The sequence below is a fragment of the Anabrus simplex genome, chromosome 1, assembly GCF_040414725.1.
Source record: "Anabrus simplex isolate iqAnaSimp1 chromosome 1, ASM4041472v1, whole genome shotgun sequence".
NCBI classification, from domain to species: Eukaryota; Metazoa; Arthropoda; class Insecta; order Orthoptera; family Tettigoniidae; genus Anabrus; species Anabrus simplex.
In genome coordinates, this window is record NC_090265.1 from 94,641,154 (window position 1) to 94,663,511 (window position 22,358).

The following is a 22,358-nucleotide window of genomic DNA, read 5'->3' on the forward strand; positions in this document are numbered from 1 at the left end:
CATTCTATCCGGTCGATTTCCTTAATTTTTTTTAACTGAGGTATTCATGCACAGATTTGTCATCAAGTACTATAAATCACTTAACTTCCGCCTTCCTCAAATTATTTGATTTTTTTCATTTTTGTCTCTTTGGAGCAATCATATCTTTGGTTCTAATTAAGGTACGGAGTTCGTTTCAGCCTAAGAACACTCAGTGGATCAAGTGCTTTCTTCTGAGGTATTAACTACTTAAATTGGTAGATTCTGAGAAAAGTTATGAGTACATATGTCTCCATGACAAAGATCTTGAAGGACTGTTTAACAGTTCAGCACGTAGTGTTGTTCCAAGGAATGTTTACTCAGCCGCCTTGGGAAGGAACTCCTGTCATTGTATATTCAAAGAGCATAAAGCTCAGCGCGTAGTGTCAGTCACCTTGAGAAGGAACTTCTGTCATTGCATATTCAAACAGCAAACAGCTGGTCGCGTAGTGTTCTTCCAAGGAACGTTTACTCAGCCACCTTTGGGAGTGAGAAAGTTTGTTGTTACACAGACTATAAGATGCTGTTTTACATGAAGACATAAACATTCAATTTTTGCGAGTAGTTTCACTTATTTTAATTATGGGTTTTGGATGTATGAAAAACGGAAGTTATTACAAAAAAGGAAGTCCAGACATTGCACATTCAACGAGCAAACAGCGTGACGCGCAATATTCTTCCAAGGAAGGTTTACTCAGCCCTTAGAGCATTGATACTACATCGAAGACTCAGCCGCCTTGGGAAGGAACTCACCCCATTGCATATTCAAAGAACAAACAGCTCGTCGCGTTTACTCAGCCATCTTGGAGAGTAAGAAAGTTTGTTGTTCCAAGGAACGTATGCATATTGCGTATTTCAATATGTCTTTCTTCATTTCCATATAAACAATATGAAATTGCTAAATAGCAAACCACAAGAAGTCGTACAGTTCACAGCCTATTTAAATTACCTCTAAATTTACATGAACATTCTGTATCAGGTTTGAATGTGAACAGCAAATAGTCTAATATTATTCATTCTGCTAAGCTCATCATTTGGGATGAAGCACCCGTGGCAAATAAACATTCTTTAATGTGTATAAACTGGTTACTGAAAGATATCGTGGCTAATGAGGTACCTTTCGGTGGAAAAATTATACTAGGAGGAGATTTCCGACAAGTATTACCTGTTGTTCTTCATGCATCAAGAGCTGCTATAGTACAAAATTCAATTAGGTTTTCACCTCTTTGGTCACTTTTCAAAATTTTTCAACTTCACAAGAATATGCGAGTTAAGGTGGATGAATGTGAATTTTCAGACTTCCTCTTGAAAATCGGTAATGGTGAATACCCATCTAATGATGAGAACTTTATCGACTTGCCTTCTTCGATAATTTCAAATACAGATATCGTCACTGAAATTTATGGCAAAAATTTTTCATCCTCTCATGACACCTTCAATCTCTCCACAACTGCACTGAAAAAATTAACATGAAATTAATGAAATGAATAGGGTAGTTTCACATCTACTTCCAGGAACTTAAAAGATCTTACACGAGTGTGAATACTTTGGTAACTGAAGAAGAAATTGAAGTTTTGCAGTTTCCGATTGAATTTTTGAACAGCTTTGAGATGAGTGGTCTTTCTCCCCATGTGTTAACTTTGAAAGAAGGTGCTATTGTAATGCTCCTTAGGAATTTCAATGCAAGTAAGGGACTGAATGGGAAATAGAAAAATATACTACAATATCATAGATTTAGAAGTTCTAACTGGTGTAAACAGTGGGGAGCGAATATACTACCACCTCGCGTAGATTTGTCACCATCTGACACTACAATGCCCTTCTCTTTTAAACGACGACAATTTCCTATTACATTAGCATTTTGTATTACGATCAACAAAGCGCAGGGTCAAACGCTTCATCGAGTTGGAATCTATTTGCCTGATCCTGTTTTTAGCCACGGACAATTGTATGTTGCTTTATCCCGAGGGAAAACATTTAAAGATGTAAAAGTAGAAATTAAACCTAAGGGTCGACACACAGTGAACATTGTCTGGAAGGAAGTGTTGTGAATTAAATGTTATAAATTATTACATAATGTTATTTTTTAATTCTAATAATCCAAAATAGTGCTGCGGAGCAGCACGGGTGCTGTAGTTTTATTTAATGTTGGTAGATCGTTCTTCCTGTACAAGACATGGAAATTTTCTCCTTATTGCCGCTCGAGTAAAGGAATCGTACTTCTGAAGACAAGTTAATTTCCTTTCTGTTCCTCTATGCTTTTGAGGTGTCTCCAACCCTTTTCCAGTTTCATTATCGGCTTTTACCTCGAACACAGTTGTATATGAAACTCTCACTGCCTCTGCTGTCTGTCTCGCTGCTTCATGGTGGTGGTGGTGGTGGTGGTAATTATTGTTTTAAGAGGAAGTACAACTAGGCAACCATCCTCTATATAACACTAATCAGAGGGAAAAAATGGAAAGGATTCGACACTTCGAAAAATGAAGATATCGGCCAAAGGAAGACAAGGGCCATGAAGCGCGTGAAAATGAAAGCAGTTCCTACAGGTATTAAAATTTTTAGTTGATTAGCTACACTTCACGGAACCCAACTCCCTAGCCCTCGCAAACCTAATAGCATCGGGGTCGGAACAGAACAAGAGTTGACCAGCAGAGGTCAGATGGGATAGATGAAAGTAAGGAGCCTGATGCAAGTAAGTGGAAGCAATGCCAGGACTCAGCTATGGGCTCAGTGGTCGCCAACCCACGCTCCAAAGTTCGTCCCTGGAGCCCCTTTTAGTCGCCTCTTACAACAGGCAGGGGATACCGTGGGTATTATTCTACCGCCCTTATCCACATGGGGGGGGGGGGCTGCTTCATAAACAGTAGTAATCCCGCCATCAATAGTTTTCGCTTAGAAATACTTATAAACAGAATAATGATTCTCTCGCCGGATGTAAAAATCTTGCGTTTTTTCTTCAACTGATGACAGTCTGGTGAATTTTTGTTCGGATCCATTGCACAATAATATCCAATAACGAGTGAGAAGAAACCTACAAACGTACAAGAGACTACAAGAATTATGAATTAGCCACTGATCTCTATACCTGGATGGCTGGTAGCTTGGGTAGCAGTAAGCCGAATAGAAGGTGACCGGCGCAGTAAGATGGCAGTGAGCGCACGGTGCAGTAGACCACGAGGAGCGCGCTTGCTTTGTTTATGCTTAGTTCAGTGACGCCAGGCCTCTTGATTGTAGTTCCACGAGTGTACTGTGCTTTGTTATTGCAAAGTAAATAGTAGTGTATTTTACGAATTTAGATTCGTTGCCTTGTAGTATACTTGTGGATTACAAAATTCAATTTAAATATGTATGTGTTTATCTGAGTCCGCCTCTGTGGTGTAGTGGTTAGTGTGATTAGCTGCCACCCCCGGAGGCCCGGGTTCGATTCCCGGCTCTGCCACGAAATTTGAAAAGTGGTATGAGATCTGGAACGGAGTCCACTCAGCCTCGGGAGGTCAACTGAGGTGGATTCGATTCCCACCTCAGCCATCCTGGAAGTGGTTTTCCGTGGTTTCCCACTTCTCCTCCAGGCGAATGCCGGGATGGTACCTAACATAAGGCCACGGCCGCTTCCTTCCCTCTTCCTTGCCTATCCCTTCCAATCTTCCCATCCCTTCACAAGGCCCCTGTTCAGCATAGCAGGTGAGGCCGCCTGGGCGAGGTACTGGTCATTCTCCCCAGTTGTATCCACGATCAAGAGTCTGAAGCTCCAGGACACTGCCCTTGAGGCGGTAGAGGTGGGATCCCTCGCTGTGTCCGAGGGAAAAAGCCGACAGATGATGATGATGTGTTTATCTGAAATGTGAAAGAAGAAACATTCTACGGGATATTAACATACCGCAATGTTCAGCTTATGGATGTACAAACAGAACCGATCAGTAGAAGGAGAAATCATTTCATCGGGGAGTTTTATACTGTGTATAAGAATCTTCCTAGGGTAATGTTTTGAGTTTTAGGTTTATTGTATCTTATTTCGCATATTCCGGGAGCAAAATGGCAATTAATTTTTGTAGGTTTCCTTTCTCGAGACCCGAACATCTAAGATCATCGATTAGGAGTATCAGGCGGGAGAATTGGGAGCCTTCTAAAACAGCTGTTCTCTGCTCGGATCACTTAGAGGAAGACTGTTTTGATAGAAATGGACAAACTGTACACCTTAGAAGTGATGTACAGGCAACTGTTTTCAATTTTACTGAACATTAACTGCAAGTAAAAATTTACTTATATTTTTTTTATTTCTCGTAATTAAACTGACTGTTTCAATGAAATAATTGACGTGACCTTATAATAATCTTAGAAAATGAAGCCTGGGGGAATTCTAGACCTTATTTACATCAGTAATAATTATGGGAGGGAGAAGGGAAAGTGTGGTGGGTGTTTGGAGCTATCCCATTATACAATTCATGGTATTTGGGACTCTTAACTGGTGTTACATATATCTGATGATGACTATCAATATCGCTTTGCTAGCTGAATTTAATTAAAGAGGTCTGTAATAGTAAATTAAGCTGCAGGTAATGTGATATATTGACAAGTTTTGAATATTTGCTGGTTTTATAAATGTGTACATTTGCTTCACTGATATTTTAATTTGATAATATGCGCGTTATTTCATGGAAACAGGAAACAGAAATTCATTATCAAGCACCGATTACGAATGTCGAATCTAGGCCTGTATAGTGAGCTACATTTATAGGTACATCATTTTAAGAATGCATAATTTCGTGGCATACATGTATACAATTTACAGCAATGTTTCCAGAAACTGGTTTTCACTTGTATTGTGTTACCGATCGCTAATTGCATGTATTCAGCACCTAAGTTAATATTTGTCGGCCGTTGTTATACACTCATGTTTATTGCTATCCCGGAGATTTAGTGACCTCGGAATGATGTGTCAGTGATTCCAATGTCCTTATGCTTTGAGTAAACATGTCTCTATATTTTTAATTATTCCAATGCGCCATTAATTGCGACTTAAAATTGACTATATTATCATTGCTTCCCCATAAGGAGAGCTCTAGGTTGGGTACGCCAACATGGCGAACCGCGCACTCAACTTGGCGTACTTTCTCTTGCAGCGGAGACCTGCCATCAGCGATCCATGTATAGAGATCAGTGGAATTAGCACACAATATGCACATACACTCTTTGTGTAAAACATTATCTTACTGTTGTTTTAAACAGACTATGATTGGAACTGCACCCACGTGTACAAGACGTCCACTGAATAAGTAAGTATGGCAGCTCCACACTGATGGCACCGTTGCCAAAACTCACGCTAGGTAGCGCGCCCCCTTGCTCCTTCACCTACCATGTGACAACACCGTAGGCACTGCCCCCGTCGCTGCGCCATCTCCTGCTCCATACACTCACTTCCGCTTTAGTCTGCTCAAAAGGTGGTCTGGAGAATAGATGATTTTGCTTTCATATGACTACATGACATGTTATCTTCAAGTTTTAATATAGGATTTTTGATGACATTTTAAATAGTGTAGACTTTTATAATCATAACATTAGCTACAAACCAGGAATTTTAAAACCTCACCAGATTTTATTGTTCTTCATTCTATATCATTGTGTCATTGTCATATCAAATTTTTAAGATTTATGGCAGATGATGGCTTCCAAGAAAAGTCTAAGCTAGTACCATGAAGTTTTTATCTAATAGTTACTATAATAAATGGTTTTTTTTTCAAAATGGCGCCCGGTAATGATGACGTAGTGTTTTATCCTCCGAGTAAATTAACCGTAAAATGTGGCGAAAAGTGCGGAAAATGTCGAAGATTAGTGAAAAATGGAATGTTGTGTGATTCATGTGATCGATGGTGGCATTATAAGTGCGGAAATTGCCCTAGAGACATAAAAGCTAATTAAAATGTTGACTGGATTTGTGAGCAGTGTGTTCGGAATGTTGTAGTTGGCGACGGCGTTGACGATGAAACACCGAAAACAATCGATGAGGAATATAAAAGTGCGTTAGAAATTATAAACATTCTACAAAAGGACAATGAGACTCTCAAAGTTGAAAATCAAGAATTAAAAAGAAAGACTGCGATCGCTAGAATTTGGGACTGACCATTCGAGTGATATACCGGTACCAGTAACAAACTCGAGCACGTGGTGTCAAGTAGTTTGTGGATGGCCGGCTAAGAAATCTACAACTGAATTTCCGGAAATAAACATCAGAAATAGGTTTTCTGTCCTAAGTAATCTAATTCTGGAAGACAAAGATCGCGCGCGTGAAACCAAATCATCGCGATCCGCTGCCGTTGCCGCGCCGAGTTAAAAATTTAGGCCTAGAATTCAGATTCAAGACCCAGTTAGGCCTAAATCAGCAAAGGTAGCTGTGTTTGGTGATAGCCAAGGAAGGGGAATTGCGGGAGTGATTAACGACGAGAATATAGCAGCAACCGGAGAAATATATCCAGGAGCTTCTATCAGCAGTGTCCTGGAAAACGTAGAAGAAGCAACTAGCAACTTCGGGAGTGGCGATGCAGTGCTTATCATCGGTGTGACGAATGACGTAGCTCACGACGACGCCAAGAATGTAAGATCACAACTTAAACATACACTAGGGAAGCTGACCCACACTAACGTCTTCGTAGTGAATGTGCCCCACAGGCATGATTTGCGTAGAGACTCGTGTGTGAACATTGAAGTGGATAAGGTCAATACAGATATTGTTAACATTTGTAAACATTTTCGGAATACTCAGGTTATTGAATGCAGCAGTTTTGAGAGATACTGTTATACAAAACATGGCCTCCATCTAAACAGTTCAGGTAAACGAAAGATAGCAAATATTGTTCTAGATTTTATTAATCTTAAGATATGTACTATAAAACAGGCAACTCCCTTGAGTTATAATACTGACCAGGAAAACTAGTAGAAAGAGCCAGCTGTACTTCAAGCTGGCTCAGTCAACTAGTAAATGAAACTCAGGATAGTAAGGAATTTCAAGTTACCCAATTGCAACAGTCAAGTTTTTGGTAGGAAGGGGGTCTGAGATTGCTCTTGGTAAACTGTCAAAGTGTAGTAAATAAACAATTAAAATTTGGTACATTGATGGAATCTTATGAGACTGATGTGGTGATAGGAGTGGAATCGTGGTTGAGAGAAGGGGTGGGTAATAGAGAAGTATTTCCAGAAGGGTACACAGTCTGTCGTAGAGACCGAGGAGATAAAAAGGGACCGGGGGGTGTTTATTCTGGTGAAGGAAACTTACTGTTCACATGAATGGTTTACTGATGAAAGGGATGAAATATTAGGGATAAAATTAGTTTGTGATAATATGAAGGAGGTGGGAATTCTAGGAACACACAGGCCTGGAAGAGAGGAAAGAGACATGGAAATATTTGAGAAAATAATAGATTATACTCATAAAAACAATAATAATGATATGGTAATAATTGGGGGAGATCTAAATTTGCCTGAAGTTGAATGGAATGGAGCTGCTAGTGAAGCCCATGAACAGAAACTGGCAAATAAGTTAATTTGAGAGGGAGGATTTACACAAGTAGTACAAGAACCGACTCGTCTCAATAACTTACTAGATGTATTCTTGGTTAAACCATGGGAAATTGTTGAAAAAACTGAGGTAATTGAAGGAATAGGAGACCATAAGGCTGTAATAATGGATGTAGGACTCGTACCAAAAAGGCTTAAGAGGGTTACACAAGACAAAAAATTGTACAGAAAAACTAAAGTTGATGAATTTGGGACTTGCCTTAAATCACAATTCAGTTGTTGGATAAGTGAAGGGAGTACCATGGATACACTTTGGGCTAAATTTAAAGGAATCATTTGGGAAAGCGAGAAGAGATTTGTACCTGTTAAGAAGGGTAAAATGGCCTCAGACCCTGTTTATTATACAAGGGAAATAAGAAAATTAAAAAGAAAATGTAGAATAGTAAACAGGAAAATCAAAGAGGGTAGGGAGAGTAGAGAAACTAGAAAACAGCTAATGAGGGAACTGAATAGAGTGAAAAAGGAAGCAAAAGAGAATTATATGAATGGCATACTTCAAGAGGGTAATGACCACAAAGGGAAATGGAAAAAGCTGTATTCATATATCAAGAATCAAAAAGGAAAAGGAATCCAAATTCCTACAATGGTGGGAGAAGAGAGTGAACTCTATTTAACAGATACTGAGAAAGCAAACCTCTTTCGTAGGGAATTCAGAGATTCAGTAGACGATTGTCAGGAGTTGGAAACTGAAACAGAAGATAGATAGGGAGAGACACAGAGGGAAACAAGAAGCTTCTCCCCTGAAACAGAAGATAGATAGGGAGAGACACAGAGGGAAACAAGAAGCTTCTCATTCACAAATGAAGATATTTTCAGAGAAATCCAACTGCTTCAGCAAGGAAAAGCAGCAGGAAGTGATCAAATTACTGGGGAGGTATTAAAGACAATGGGGTGGTACATAGTGCCTTATTTAAAATTTCTCTTTGACTATGTCATAAATAATAGTGTAATACCAAAGGAATGGAAGGAATCTATAATAATACCAATTTATAAAGGAAAGGGTGATAAAAGGAAACCAGAGAACTACAGACCAATCAGCCTGACCAGTATAGTTTGTAAAATACTGGAGAGTTTAATATCAAAGTACATCAGGGGGATATGTGATGATAAAAATTGGTTCATGAGGAGCCAGTATGGATTTAGAAAGAAATTTTCTTGTGAGGCACAACTGGTGGGATTTCAGCAGGACATATCAGATCAATTGGATTCAGGAGGTCAGTTAGATTCCATAGCCATAGATCTTTCCAAAGCCTTTGATAGAGTGGTACATGGAATATTATTAAAGAAATTGGAGGGAATAGTATTGGACGTAAGGGTTACACGTTGGATAAAAACATTTCTAAATTCAAGGGTTCAGAAAGTCAAAGTAGGAAATAATGTATCTCAGGAAGAGAAAGTCTGGAAGGGAATTGCACAGGGTAGTATAATCAGTTCGTTACTTTTCTTAATATACGCAAATGATTTAGGGAACAATATAACATCAAAAATAAGATTGTATGCAGATGACATAATTGTCTATAGGGAAATAAACAACATTGAGGATTGTTCAGAATTACAAAGGGACCTTGAAAGTATCCAACAATGGGTTGAAGAAAATAATATGAAGGTTAATGGAGGCAAATCAACTGTTACAACTTTTACAAACAGGAGCTTTAAAACCGAATTTGAATATACTTTGGACGAGGTAGTTATCCCAAAAGATGGCAAGTGCAAATACTTAGGTGTGAGATTTGAAAGTAATTTGCACTGGAAGGGTCATGTTGATGATATTGTTGGGAAAGCATACAGATCGTTACAAGTCATAATGAGGCTACTTAAAGGATGCAACAAAGAATTAAAAGAAAAAAGTTACTTGAGTATGGTTCGTCCATTATTGGAATATGCAAACAGTGTTTGAGATCCTCACCAAGAATACCTAATAAAAGAAATAGATAGTGTGCAGAGGAAAGCAGCAAGATTTGTAACAGGGGATTTCAGGAGAAAGAGTAGTGTATCAGAAATGTTAAAGGAACTTGGGTGGGAAACCTTAAGTAAGAGAAGGGAGAAAACTAGACTTACAGGATTATATAGATCCTATACAGGAGAAGAAGCATGGGGAGATATCCGTGAGAGGTTTCAGTTGGAAAATAATTATATCGGCAGGACTGACCACAAATATAAAATTAGAAGGAATTTTAGCAGAAGCGATTGGGGTAAATTTTCATTCATTGGGAAGGGTGTGAAGGAGTGGAACAGTTTACCAGGGGTAGTGTTTGATCCTTTTCCAAAATCTGTACAGATATTCAAGAAGAGAATAAACAGCAACAGAGAAAATAAATGAAGTGTTAGAGGGCATTTGACCAGTGCAGGTTATTGTAAATAAAAAAATGTGTGTGAATAAATTAAATCCATCCCCTGGTCTAAGGACTTTGGACAGCCAAAGTAGGGGACTGCCTGTAGGGGTGAAGTACAGTGGGGACTTCGAGGGCCCTGGGACCGCTACGGTAGCTGTGAAGGCCCTTCAGGAACTCCCCTGAAACAGAAGATAGATAGGGAGAGACAAAAGGGACTCTGGTTAAGACGCAGCAGGTCGTTATGCTACTTAGGTTCCAGAATGGGTAAAAAATAAATAAATAAATAAATAAATAAATGCAATGTAAATATTAATCTTATACCAGTTGTATAGTATCATTTGAAGTAATTCCACATACTGTATATCAGTTGACTATATTTGTAAGTAGTACAGGAGATATTATAAGTAGAATTTTGTAAACAATATAAATTTATTAAGGATGAGCTGTGTGTTTAATAGAAAACATTGTTAGCGTAAATTGTATAATATTGTATTGTAGGAAAATTTTCTTCTCTTGTTAATTTAATATTTAGTGCTTGACAATAATGTATTTTAGTGTACCATTTGCCACCGAGGTAGACACCTCATTTGCAATTAAAGAGATTTTGATTTGATTTGAACTCTTTCTTCATTTGAATTGGTAGAAAATATGTCAACAAGCCTTTCTCGTCTTTTTAAACTTGCAGCAATGAGCCTATCTCAAATATATCCTGACAACATTCAATCTTCTCCCTCCTGTTATTCTTAACTAATGATCATTCATTCATTCATTCAAACTAACAAGAGATAAAAGGATAGACTCCCGCTAGTTGCTTTACGTCGCACTGACACAGATAGGTCTTATGGCGACGATGGGACAGGGAAAGGCTAGGTATGGGAAGGAAGCGGCCGTGGCCTTAATTAAGGTACAGCCCCAGCATTTGCCTGGTGCGAAAAAGGGAAACCACGGAAAACCATTTTCAGGGCTGACGACAGTGGGGTTCGAACCTACTATCTCCCGAATACTGGATACTGGCCGCACTTAAGCGACTGAAGCTATCAAGCTCGGTAAAAGGATAAGCTGGCATAACCAAGACTCAGAAGTCAGCATGGTATGTAAGTTATAGGATAAAAATATTTGTGAGAATTCTGGGAAATGCAGAAGGTCATGTAGTTTTGGATTTTGTATATGTTGTTTGTACCTAGGCCTTTATTAAAAATCCAAGTTTTCTAATTTGGTACACCTGTGCTCGCATTAATAGACCCCTTTTGTGTTGCGTTTTTTGGTTTTTGCTTGATAACTCTTTACTAGTGTGTCCTACAAAAACATTACTCTTATCATTTTTTGTAGAGCACGAAATTTGCTCATTTTACTCCTGTAACATGTTTTTCTAAACCTCATAGTTACTGAAATACAAAGCTTCAAAGTGCAACATTTTTCCAAAAATTAAGGAAAACAACCACAAAACACAGTGTCTATATCATCCTAATGATTTATTGGTTTAATTTAAAGACAATATGAATGACACTTTGTAGCCATGTGTTAGAAGTATGCATAAAAAGTTACAAATAACACTGCTCAGCACTTCCTGCAAGACTTGCTCTACATTGGCTTCAATAGCAAACTGTTCATCTTTGCAAAGCATGGTTGCTTCAGTAAATATTTCAGTTAAGTTGCTTTAAACACTGTTACGTTACTAACATTCAAACAGGAGCAACAGCACAAAGTAGTAATATATCACACTTACGGTTACCAAACTATCATAATTCACCTAATAATTTTCCAAAGCCCCAGGCTTTGCATTGTGTCACTATTTAAAAAAAAAATTTTGGGGGATACTTGAAGCCATCTCTTTTCAGTTTTGACTCGGTTAGTTTATAACTATTAGGTTCTTCAGTCTGCCGAAACTAATTTTGAATAAATACATTTTTAAACTACTGTACCTGACCCGGTGTGTAACATCTGGTATGGGTCCCAGCTCAGGGTTACGAGTGAAGACCTCAGCGGCATCTACGGCGGAGAAGGTGGACTTCGGTACGGCGGAGATGGCGGAAGGGGCATACCCGTAGCGTCTGTACTCCAGAGGAGCGGCTACGAAAGGCGTCTGTCTCCATGTTAGGGGCGGCCTAATTTTGAACCTGGCAGTAGGTATAAAATGCCTTTGGGTGTGGTGAGCCCATCGTAACAATAGCCTATATGGACAAAGCAGATATGGTGCCTCGGAAAAGGTTAGGGCGTCCCCTGCTAAAAGCGACGCGCAGCTCTTCAGGTGCTGGGGGAACTGTGAAAAATGGGCAACCAGCACCAAACTACATCAAAATTGCAACAGTTAATGTACTGACACTGACGGGAAAAACAGAAGAACTGGTTGACTTCATGATAGAAAAAGATATAGCCATACTTGGACTGTGCGAGACCAAGAAGAGGGGTACAGGGGAGATCCCTCTGAGAGAAGGATACAGGCTGTATTACAGCGGAGGACCTGAAGCAAAAAATGGAGTGGCCATCATACTTAGACGAGAAATCCAAGAATATCTAGAATATACGAAGTACGTCAGCAATAGGATGATGATGATGATGAGACTCCAGTTTGAAAAAGGCGTGAAAGATCTTTTTCAGTTGTATGCCCCACAAACTGGTTGCATAGATGAACATCTAGAGGACTTCTTAGAGGAAGTGGAGAGATAGATAGAAGATAAGGAAGTACTCCTAATGGGAGATCTAAATGAACAAGTTGGAATGGAAAGACAAGGAAAGGAAGATGTTGTAGGGCCCTTTGGATATGGAAATGTAAATCCAGAAGGCGAGTTGTTGGTGGATTTTTGCATGAGGAATCAAATGATTGTTGGGAACACCTGGTTTAGGAAGAAGAACAGTAGAAGATTACAAGGTATGGCTGGGGAGACAGACGAACAAAGACCATGATTGATTATGTAATCATAGAGAAAGAACACCGAAAGAACCTTTTAGATGTAACAGCCATGCCTGAAGAAGCCTTTGGTGGAGATCATAGAGTTGTGATAGGAAAATTGAAAGTTGGAAAGATTGAAAAACCTCAATTAAGAAGAGAGAAAAGAATTAAAGTATGGAAGTTAAAGGAGAAAAGCATACAAGAAGAATTTCAAAGGGAAATAATACCCTTGGTACCCAGGACGGAGGTGGGGAATGTTGAAGAGGAATGGAAAAGATTTAAGGAAGCACTGGTTGGATGTGCAGAAAAGGTGTGTGGTAGAACATCAGGAAAGGTGAAAGACAAAGAAACACACTGGTGGAATGATAGGGTAAAGATTAAAGTGAAGGAAAAGAAAATGGCATGGAAAGCATGGAAAACATCTAAGACTGAACAAAGTAGAAAAAATATGTGGAGGCAAAGAATTTGGCCAAGAAAGTAGTGGAGGAAGAAAAGAGGAAAAGGTGGGCCTTATTCACACAGAAATTGAGAGATGATACGCAGGGCAGCAAGAAATTACTGTATGGTATCTTAAGAAACAAAAAGAGAGATCAAGTAAACACCAGATTTGTGAAGGATGAAGGTGGCATAATTTTAACAAAGCCAGAAGAAATAAGAAATAGATGGAGAGAGTATTTTCAGAAGCTGCTGAACATAAGAAGGGATGACAGTCATTCAATGGACGACCAGGAAAGGCAATTAGTTGACGAAGAAATGGATAAAGAAATTACAATGAATGAAATTGAAATGGCAGTAAGAAAGATGAAGAATGGAAAAACTGCTGGAATAGATGAAATTTCAGTGGAGATGATAAAGGCAGCTGGAGCTGTAGGCCTGCAGTGGACATATCGGGTTCTCAGGAATGTCTGGGAGAATAAGGAGGTCCCTGAGGATTGGCAAAAAGGAATAATCATCCCAATTTTCAAGAAAGGTGATAAGAAAGTTTTGAAGAACTACAGGGGAATTACTCTAATATCCCATGTTGCTAAGATAATGGAAAGGATACTGGAAAGTAGAATAAGGTTGAGGGTTGAGAATCAGATACAGGAAAATCAGTTTGGTTTCAGAAGTGGAAGGTCAACAATAGAGCCCATTTTCATTATGAGACAACTAATGGAAAAGCATTGGGAGTATGGGAATGATATGGTGATGACATTCATTGATATTGAAAAGGCATATGACAGTGTCCCTAGGACGAAAGTTTGGGACAGTCTGGTGCAAAAAGGAATTGGACAGAGATTAATAAAAATGATCATGGCATTGTATAAGGAATGTTGTAGTTGCGTGCAAACACAAGTTGGCAGGACAAGTTGGTTCAAAATAACTAGTGGGCTGAGACAGGGAAGTGTTCTATCACCAATCCTGTTTACAATAGTAATGGATGACATCATGAGAACAGCAAAAGCAGCATATGGAGGAAGAGAAATGAACATGATGTTATTTGCAGGTGATATTGTGATTTGGGGAGAAGATGACAGGAAGGTTTAAGAACAGTTGAATGTGGTGAATGGGAAGATTGAAGAATGTGGATTGAAAATAAGTGTAGAAAAGAGTAAAACTCTTGTTATGACTAGAGGGGAGAAAGAAGGGAAAGGTCAGATTAGACTTGCAGACAAGTCCCTGGAAGTAGTGGAAATGTTTAAATACCTGGGGAGTGAATTCATGGAGAATGCTCGACTGGATGCTGAGATTAGTAGAAGGATTCAAGCTGGAAGTTGTTTCTATCATAGTGTAAGAAATATGTTATGGGACAAAGATGTGCCAATGGAAGCAAAGGATACTATGTACAAGATGTATTACGTACCCATAACAACTTACGGAGCAGAAACTTGGACAATGACAAAGAAGGATGAGAGTCGAATACAGGCAGCCGAAATGAAATTCTTGAGTAGTATGATACACAAGAGTAGAAGAGACAAAATAAGGAATGAGAAAATCCGGGAAGAAATTGGAGTGGAAAAAATGAATGATAGAATAGAGAAGAGCCGACTAAGATGGTTTGGGCACATAAAGCGAATGAGCGACGAAAGAATGCCAAAAAAGTTGATGGAAACGCAAATCCAAGGAAGGAGAGGCTGTGGACGACCACGATTGAGATGGAAGGATACCATCCAATGCAGCATTATAGAAAGAAACCTGGACTGGGACACAGTGTTGGAGGAGTGGTGGAAAGACCGAAGAAAGTGGAGAGGAACCATATTAGCCCCTAACTGGCTACAGCTGGATAAAGGGAAATGATGATGATGATGTACCTGAAACATATAGTAACAAAAGTATACCTGAAAATGAAACTGCTTGATTGAAATAGATTGACATGTTTCATCAGATTATCAAAGATCACACATAAAATAAATCCTTTAAAACTTGAAATTTGGAACTTATCTTCATGATGTCCTCACTTCTCTCTACTCTCCACATAGAATGCTAGAAAATATCTAAAAAATTAACAGGTTAATTTTTTGGATATCATTTTTTTTTACCATAAGTTTTCTTTTTTCTGGTAGTTCATAAATTTATTCAAAAATTAGTTTTGGCAGACTGAAGATCATCATTTACCTTTCCCCTTGTCCAGCTCCTGCCAGGTCAGGGTGTTGGTGGCACTTCTTCACTGTTGCCTCTCCTTCCACCACTCTTCAGTAATTGTATTCCAGTCCAGTCTTCTTTTTCTTATACTGTTCTTGACAGAATCCATCCATCTTGCCTTCTTGCCTTCTTTCCTTCTATCTTAGCTTCCAACACTTGTTTTGGTATCCTTTCCTCCTTCAACCTCATATAACATGTTCAAACCATCTCAGTTTATTTTTCTCCATCCTGTCAGATTTTCTACCCCTAACTCTTTCCTGACCTCAACATTTCTTACTCTGTCTCTCCTTGTCTTCCCTACCATACTCCTCAGGAACTTCATCTCACTGGCCTGAATTTTACTCTCATTTCTTGCTGGCAAAGTCCAAGTCTCTGGTGCAAACGTTAATATGGGGGTATAGTTCATATTGTACATTATCTCTTTACATTTCATAGGAACTTCTCGGTTCCACACCAGGTTCCTTACATTCTGGTTGAATGTAAGTATCTTCCGCTTGTACCCTTCTGCTGATCTCCTTATCTAACCTTGCATCTTGCATTATCTCACTTCCCAAATATTTGAGGTATTCAACAACCTCGAGGTTTTGTCCCCTGATACTAACAATTCCTTTCCCTTCTCTTTCTCCTCTTATCACCACTGTTTTGCTCTTCTCCACACTGATTTTTATATCATGTTTTGCAATATTGTCATTTAAAGCCTCTAGCAGGATTTGCACTTCTGCATTGTTGACTCCCCAGATCCACTATATCATCTGGAAGCAACGTTTTCATATCCTCTCAATATCTTGCCTTTGCTTCTTCTAGAATTTCATCCATAACCATTATAAAATTTAGTGGAGAAAATACACTTCCCTGACTTAGTCCAGTTTGATTTCTAAACCAATCTGTTTTTGCCACTGGAATCTGAACACAACTGAAACAATTCTTATACATTGCTTTCACAAATTCCCTTGATTGTTTTTAAGAACCTAACGGTTATTATTATTATTATTATTATTATTATTATTATTATTATTATTATTATTATTATTATTATTATTATTATTATTATAATTATTATTATTATTATTATTATTACCATGGTTTGGTGGACCAGCAGAGGTGAAAGAAGGTGCCGGGATGAATGGGTCTAACTACAAGGTCAAAGTTAATTTAAATTTTAACAAAGGTTTTCCCAAAAAAAAAAAAAAATTTAACAACTTTTCACTCAGTGAAATAACAATGACATATCAATTAGAAACAGGACTTAGAAAGATCCAAGATTTCAGAATATTAACACTCTTGGGCTACAAGCCCTAGTATTATAATTTTGAGCTCCTAGTTCAACTTTTACAGGCAAGCACAAATTGTTCAAAGGCCAGAAAGCCTCTAATCTCTGGAGCACTTGCTCCCAACTTCAAATATCAAGTCTCCCAGAGGCACACTTACCACACTAGAAAAGAGCTGACACGCTCTCAGTTTTTCAAGCCTATTTAAGGCAATACCAGAAACTTACAATTATTTGCCATCAAGGCACAACTTACAAAAAGAAACAGGGGTATCTTGTACCCAACCTACTGGGCGTTAGCAGAAAAGGACAGGTTAAGTAAATGGCCCAAAACACCAAATTGAATGGAGGTGTGTACTTGCACTCCTAAATATGCATTCTTAAAACCTAAAAGGCACTAGGCCGATGAAACAGGGGCGATTCCCAAACTATGGGGGTGACTCGTATAAGAATAATTTAATACATTACGGAAAGGAAGAAAACCAGTTACAAAACGTAGTCACCTCAAACCAATATGAAGGGGAGCTCGAGAAGGTAAATCACTCTCTATCCCCGAATTACAGTTACAGATTTTATGAAATTTTCACATTAGTCGGCAGAATTTAAATTTTAGAGAAGTTGGTTACATATTAAAGTTTCGGACCTATCCCTCGGGTTAAACTGCGGAGCTAGCAAGAAATAAAGATGTAAAACGGCCATTACCTTGCTGAAGAACTGCTGCCAGCTGAAAGAGGCACCTCCCGCCTCCTGCTTCACATACACACACTTAGATGTTGATCAAATGGCCAAGAGACGTGAAAATCCGCAGTTTATAAACCCTCGGGGAAGGTTCGAGAACTTTCATGAATAATCAAGCCACACCCTCTCAATTTTATTGGACCATACAAAATTTACACTCAAAGTCGAAGAAATCTGGGATTGGTCGGAAATTAATTACAAAAATTAGCGATTGGCTGGGTTCAAAACTGGCGGAAAGAAAAGATAAATATTGCCAACCGACAAATGAATGAATGAAATTTAGTAAAGAAAAAACTTATGAATACAAAATTTCTTCAAAAAAAGTTCTTTCACTTCGCACCAGGCACATGATCATAATTTTTGTAGTGACATCTGTTGTAGAAAGTCCAAACTTCTTGATAAATGGTAATCAAAACACGTTGAAATTCACACGTCCTGGAGACTTCACAATCACAAAATTAAGGTAGTGACATCTTCTGAGTAAAAGTTTAGGGAGGTCTAGTTCCAAGTTCACTGTTCCTCCAGTAGAGGAGGTTTTATTGGTGCAAGATTTAAATGTGCGGCGTAGAGGTGTACCTACCGGTACAATTATTATTATTATTATTATTATTGTACCGGTTGGTACACCCTGACCCTGCAAATTTAAATTGTGCGCCTAAAAAGTATCCCCTACAGGAGAAACTCTGAACTTTAAAATCTGTATTAAATCAAAGGTTTCTTGGAAGATGTCACTACTGTAAATTTTGAAGTGTTCTGAACTGTGTCTATTTCGATTTGTGTTTGTTTGCTCTGTAGCAAGAAGTGTGGACATTCTCTTCTAGATGTCACTACATAAAAACTATAACTGTGCACCCTGGTGCGAAGTGAACGAACTGTTTTTGAAGAAATTTTGTATCCATAAGTTTGTTCTTTGTTAAATTTCTTTCTTTCATTTTTTGGGTTGGCAATATTGATTTCTGTTTCCGCCAGTTTTAAATTCAGCCAATCCTGAATTTTCTAAATTAATTTTCCACCAATCCTAGATTTCTTCTTCAGTTTTGACATGTAATCTTTAGCCGACCAATAAAAGGTAGTGGGCGGGACTGTTTTATTCACGAAAGATCTCGAACTTTCCCCGAGTGTATAAAACTGCTGAGGTTCATGGCTTGTCGCCACTTCATCGACAACTTGCTTAGTGTGTGATTATGTAGCAGGGGGCGGGAAGCGCCTCTTTCTTCGGGCAGCAGTTCATCAACAAGGTAATGGCCGTTTAAGAACTTTATTTCTTGCTAGGTCAGCAGTTTTAACCCGCGGGGAAGGTTCGAATCCTTTTCAATGTAAACCTTACTATATTCATGTAAATTAACCGCAATTTGGGATAGAGAGTACTTAACCCTCTCGAGCTCCCACTCATGTTGTTTTGAGGTGACTGCGTTTTCATAACCGATTTTCTTCTCTTCTTAATGTAATAAATTATTCTTCTACGAGTCACCTCCCTAGTATTTGATTAGCCCCTGTATAACTGGCCGAGTGCCACCTAGGTTTTAAGAAGTTTCATGTAGGAGTGCAAGCTACGCCTCCAGTCAATTTGGTTTTTTGGGCCATTTAATTAACCCAAAGTTTTGTTTTCTTCATGTGAAGGCCCTGTAGGTTGGGTACAAGATACCCCTGTTTCACTGTATGTGTGCCTTGAGGGCAGTTAGGAGTGAAGTTTGTTGTGGCCTTTGATAGGCTTGTAAAATTGAGAGCGGACTGCTCTTTCCCAAATTTGATCCCTGCGTGCCTCTAGGAGGCTTGACATTCTAATTAGGGGCAATTGCTCCTTGGTATGAAGGGGTTTTCTACCATTTGGTAATTTGTGGTTGTGAGTTGAGGGCTCAGGAATGTAAAACGGGGCTCAAAGCCCAAATTCTGTAACGAACTGGAATTTGTAATTTCTTAATTCGTTGTTCTGCTACTTGGTACTGTTATACTTTGTTATTGAGTGATTTTGGAAAAGAAAATATAACCTTTGTTAAAGTTTTAATTTGGTAGTTGAGACTTATTCCAGCCCGCACCTTCTTTCACCTCTGCTTTCCACGGATAACTCTGTAACAATTATTATTATTATTATTATTATTATTATTATTATTATTATTATTATTATTATTATTAATTGTAATATCACCATCATCATAATTATAATCTGAAATTAGTATATGTCCTTGCATGTAAAAATTTGGTTTACTAAATTGAATATTTTACTGCTATAGAATTATCCTGAAATGTTGCTCTGCATTTTGATGTAATTCTGCTTACGTCTTATAAGTAATTATGCAAGTTTTTTTACTATATTTGTTTTTTTTAATGGAAAGTGTATTATTTTATGTTTCTAGATCCTTACAAGAACAAATATTTATCATTTTGCAACCAGCACTGAGAAAGAGATGACCGAATGGATAACTGCTTTTCAGTCCATTGCATTTAAAGATGGTTGCTCAAAACAGACTATTGAGGAAGACAATGATCTGTATTGCTCTTCTGCTGATGGTAAGACCTCTTTAAGCAATCATCATCTTTACTATTTCAAAGACTAAAGAGGTGTTGGTTGGTAATAAACCTAAGAAGGTATAGGCCAAAAATGAATGGGAAGTTGCTACAGTAGCCCCAGTGTACAAAGAAAACGGTGATAAACATAAAGCGGATAATTACAGGCCAGTCAGCTTGATGTGTGTTGCATTTAAGCTCTCAAAAAGCATTCTTTCTGATTAAAACACCTGAGGAACACCCATGCTTTGCTACCGAATTCTACATTGTATACAGAAATCTAGATGAAGTAGTGTACACGTTGTGAATAAGATTTTATTAAATTGTATAGCCCTCAAAGTTACCCCAGAAACACGATGGGGAGGTTGCTATACGTTGTTTGTAACTTGAAGACCGGGTTAGGGAATTTTCATTGTAATGGAAGGCCTCCTTGCCTACTGCCAGTCATAATAGAGCTGGGGAGTTTTCACTATGATGCAGCCCCATTGCCTACTGCCAGTCACAGTAGAGTTTGGCACTTTTCATTATAATGGCAGACATGTACTCTCCACATGCCTTTTTACATCCTCTGGAAGACAATGTCTATGGTTTTCAGAAAGTCTAAAAGGATCTGCCAATGGACAGAAAACCACCATGACAGCAATATTAACACAATAAAGCAGTTTTTAACACGTTGAGTGTCAGGCCGAAATTCATAGGATTGCCGTCTAGTGCCGTGAGCTAATAACATAGAGTTACTCCTTGGTGCCAAAACGTTCAGACTTAACCAAGCAAGTGATTGCCGAAATGAGGATATATATATGATATATTAGGTTAACTTATTATGTATATTAGGTAAAATATTGTGACCCCATATGGGATCGTATTGGTCATTACGAATTGTTCACGTATATGCGCCCCCGTATGGGGTCGCACCTATACAGTAGTTAATGTCCCGATGCTCGGCCATACTTACCTTTTCCTTTGCAGGGATGCATTATTTGCCGTTGATTATGAGAGACGTGTTAGTTTGTTCATACTGGAGCTGTACAAAGCAACGATCCCCGATTTTAGGTTTGGGAATGTTTGTAAATGACCATCTTCCGACTTTAGGTTAGGAAATTTTTGTATAAAATTTTGTTTTATAAAGTAGTGAAAATCATATGAATTTGGTAAATTAGGATGTAAGAGAATAATATTATCAGAAGAATTTGTAGTTAGGGAATATTGAATATATATGTAATTATGTTTGTATAACGTTTAATTTGGATAAGAGAATCTAGCAGTGATGATTGTGCAACATTGGAAACCAGTGAGTATATCGTTGAAGACTGTTGAAGTCGGTCAAAAGTGTTACAGCAAGTAGCTTGGAAACTTGGAGTACGGTCGGGAAGGGTATGCTGAAGATTGTAATTCATCAATATGGATGAACGTGTGAGATGACTGTTTGCTCTGTACTGGGTTCAGAATCACTTTAACTATATACATTGTCTACATCATCGTCCAACTTGTTCAATATATCGTCCAGACTATCTGCACTAAGTTTTTACTCATAGTGAGTCAAAGGAAAAGGAAACTCGCAGCACTGCACACTTACATAAACAATCCATGCACGAGATAGACGACGACTTTGTCACCCTACTAAGCATTCATAACGTACTAATATGGGGTTGTGCCAAAACAGGAATTGACGAATGAAAGGTGGACTATACATGTACTTAAATAGACGGACAACAGTTGACAGGAAGAGACTTTACACAGCTTCGAAACACACACTGACTGCGCACCCAAATGGGTTTGCACAGTTCTCAATTTCGAACGAATGCACGACCCCATATGGGGACGTGATGTTCAGAAACTTGACTACTCTCACGTACCCAAATGGGGTCGCTTGGCACTCAGCGTGTTAATACGTGTCTGTGAAAGTACAAATTTAAAGATTAATATTATTATTTTATTATTTGAATATATTGCCGTCCCAGTGCAAGACCACAATAAATGCAAATTTTTCAAGTTTTTTTTTACAGTAATTGATGTATTTTAGTGTGATCTTCAATGTAGAAGTGTGAAAATTGATATATTTATACCATTCGGTGCTCCAAGTAAAATAAATTTGTTTTGCATTGGAGGATTTTTATAAAGATGCTCAGTACAAAACAGAGTCATCTGCAGATGCATCAGTTTTACACTGGAAATTGAAGGAGAATTCATTTACCTTCAGCACAATATCACAATATCTGCAATTGTCGCGGTTTTGTGCGGGGATTGTTTAGAATCTGGCATGCATTCTTGTGTTATCTGTATTGTCATGAGTAAAGGTTTTCTTCTTTTTCCACTCATTCACTTCACTGTTGTTCTAAGCCTCATTCAGTGTGGTAGTGAGTGTATTAAAATGAAGTGATTGCTGCTGGGTTATATAAGTATGAAGAAGATATAT

General features: G+C 38.4%; 1 protein-coding gene across 1 annotated transcript in view; it reads left to right on the forward strand.

Moving 5' to 3' along the window:
- Positions 1–22,358, forward strand: part of Dok (docking protein homolog) — a 61,372-nt gene that overhangs the window by 13,253 nt on the left and 25,761 nt on the right. The window contains exon 3 of the mRNA XM_067138856.2: positions 19,792–19,945. Within this exon, the coding sequence (XP_066994957.2) occupies positions 19,792–19,945 (154 nt within the window). The remainder of the gene's footprint in view (positions 1–19,791; positions 19,946–22,358) is intronic.